A 1834-nucleotide genomic window follows, 5' to 3' on the forward strand; every position below is an offset into this window, starting at 1 on the left:
TGCCCTCCTGTGTTGGGCCATGCGTTTGTGGAGCGGCTGCTTAGTTTCACCAAGTCTGAAATGAATGAAACTAAGCCATGGCTTGCCACGGCAGCATTTTTTCCAGGTCCCGTATATTGCCGCTGCACCTCCAATTGGAATTTCCATATATCATTCTTCGTTCACAAAAATTGGAGGAAGGTAGTTCGGTGTGAATTGTCCGATATTTATCAGTTCTTCTGTGGTAAAAGTAATCCGGAATGAGTTGCAAAAGACCGAGAAAACAAAGAAAAACGATAAACACAAGAGAGTGCGAGTAACCAAGGCTGCCATTGCTGTCAGTACACATTTACACTAATTCCAGGACAGTTAGTTGTCACAGTTGTCATTGTACAGGGAAACATGTTTCCTAACTATGCATATGACAAATAAACATTTTGACCTTGGAATAGTACTACCGAAAACACACCAGTGAGCCACAGCACTGCACTGGGTGACAGGGTTCTTCCTCGGGAAATGCGTGGGGTATGTCTTAGGAGAAAAACAAGCTGCAAAGGCTGAGGATGGCCGCCACTGAAGATAAAGAGTCAAATGTGCACACATGTGACCTGTGCTCACAGGACACTACTTCTCACGCTGTTATCCATAAAACACTGTGGTTTTAATCATTTGTAATATAATGTTTTTCTTGCTACCACTTGACTTGATTTGTCCATTTTGCCTTTATTTCATCACCAGTACGCTTCCTTTTGCAGATCTACTGTAAGCTGACCCCCAGGTAAATCTCAGTGTGTTCCAGCAGGCATGAGGTGTAAGTACCTCACTCTGCAGCTCTGAAGCCTCTCGGGCGTGTTGCGTCTCTGGAGTCTCTCGCAGAACTGAGTACAGAGAGAGCGACGCCTCTCTCTTCCCCTCTTCTTTGTACTTAGACTGAAACAGTTACATAATTTAGTAAAACATTCTGTAAAACATATCGTCAGTCAGATCAGTCACATGGATCTATAGCACAAGAACGTGTGGACAGATGTGATGGCTCCTGTTCAGATGTAGACATGTCAAAAACCTAGGAAATGATCATTTCCAACAGTTAGTCTTCTTTATGACGGAGGAGCTGACATTGCCCACACCTATAAATACAGTGGGTACGGAAAGTATTCAGACCCCCTTAAATTTTTCACTCTTTGTTATATTGCACCCATATGCTAAAATCATTTAAGTTAATTTTTTTCCTCATTAATGTACACACAGCACCTCTTTTTGACAGAAAAACACTGAATTTTTTACATTTTTGCAGATTTATTAAAAAATAAAAACTGAAATATCACATGGTCATAAGTATTCAGACCCTTTGATGTGACACTCATATATTTAACTTAGGTGCTGTCCATTTCTTCTGATCATCCCTGAGATGGTTCTACACCTTCATTTGAGTCCAGCTGTGTTTGATTATACTGATTGGACGTGATTAGGAAAGCCACACACCTGTCTATATAAGACCCTACAGCTCACACTGCATGTCAGAGCAAATGAGAATCATGAGGTCAAAGGAACTGCCTGAAGAGCTCAGAGACACAATTGTGGCAAGGCACAGATCTGGCCAAGGTTACAAAAAAAATTTCTGCTGCACTTAAGGTGCCTAAGAGCACAGTGGCCTCCATAATCCTTAAATGGAAGACGTTTGGGACGACCAGAACCCTTCCTAGAGCTGGCCGTCCGGCCAAACCGAGCTATCGGGGGAGAAGAGCCTTGGTGAGAGAGGTACAGAAGAACCCAAAGATGACTGTGGCTGAGCTCCAGAGATACAGTCAGGAGATGAGAGAAAGTTGTAGAAAGTCAACCATCACTGCAGCCCCCC

General features: G+C 43.0%; 2 protein-coding genes across 10 annotated transcripts in view; both read right to left on the minus strand.

Annotated features, from left to right (window-relative positions):
- The window catches only part of nebl (nebulette), a 119771-nt gene that overhangs the window by 71167 nt on the left and 46770 nt on the right, over window positions 1-1834 (minus strand). The window lies entirely within an intron of this gene.
- Window positions 1-1834, minus strand: part of LOC109972772 (nebulin) — an 82138-nt gene that overhangs the window by 64283 nt on the left and 16021 nt on the right. For all 9 annotated transcript variants that reach the window (XM_020621895.1, XM_020621900.1, XM_020621894.1 and 6 more), the window contains exon 5: window positions 799-909. In XM_020621895.1, the coding sequence (XP_020477551.1) occupies window positions 799-909 (111 nt within the window). The remainder of the gene's footprint in view (window positions 1-798; window positions 910-1834) is intronic.

This window comes from Monopterus albus, unplaced genomic scaffold, assembly GCF_001952655.1.
Source record: "Monopterus albus unplaced genomic scaffold, M_albus_1.0 scaffold269.1, whole genome shotgun sequence".
NCBI classification, from domain to species: domain Eukaryota; kingdom Metazoa; phylum Chordata; class Actinopteri; order Synbranchiformes; family Synbranchidae; genus Monopterus; species Monopterus albus.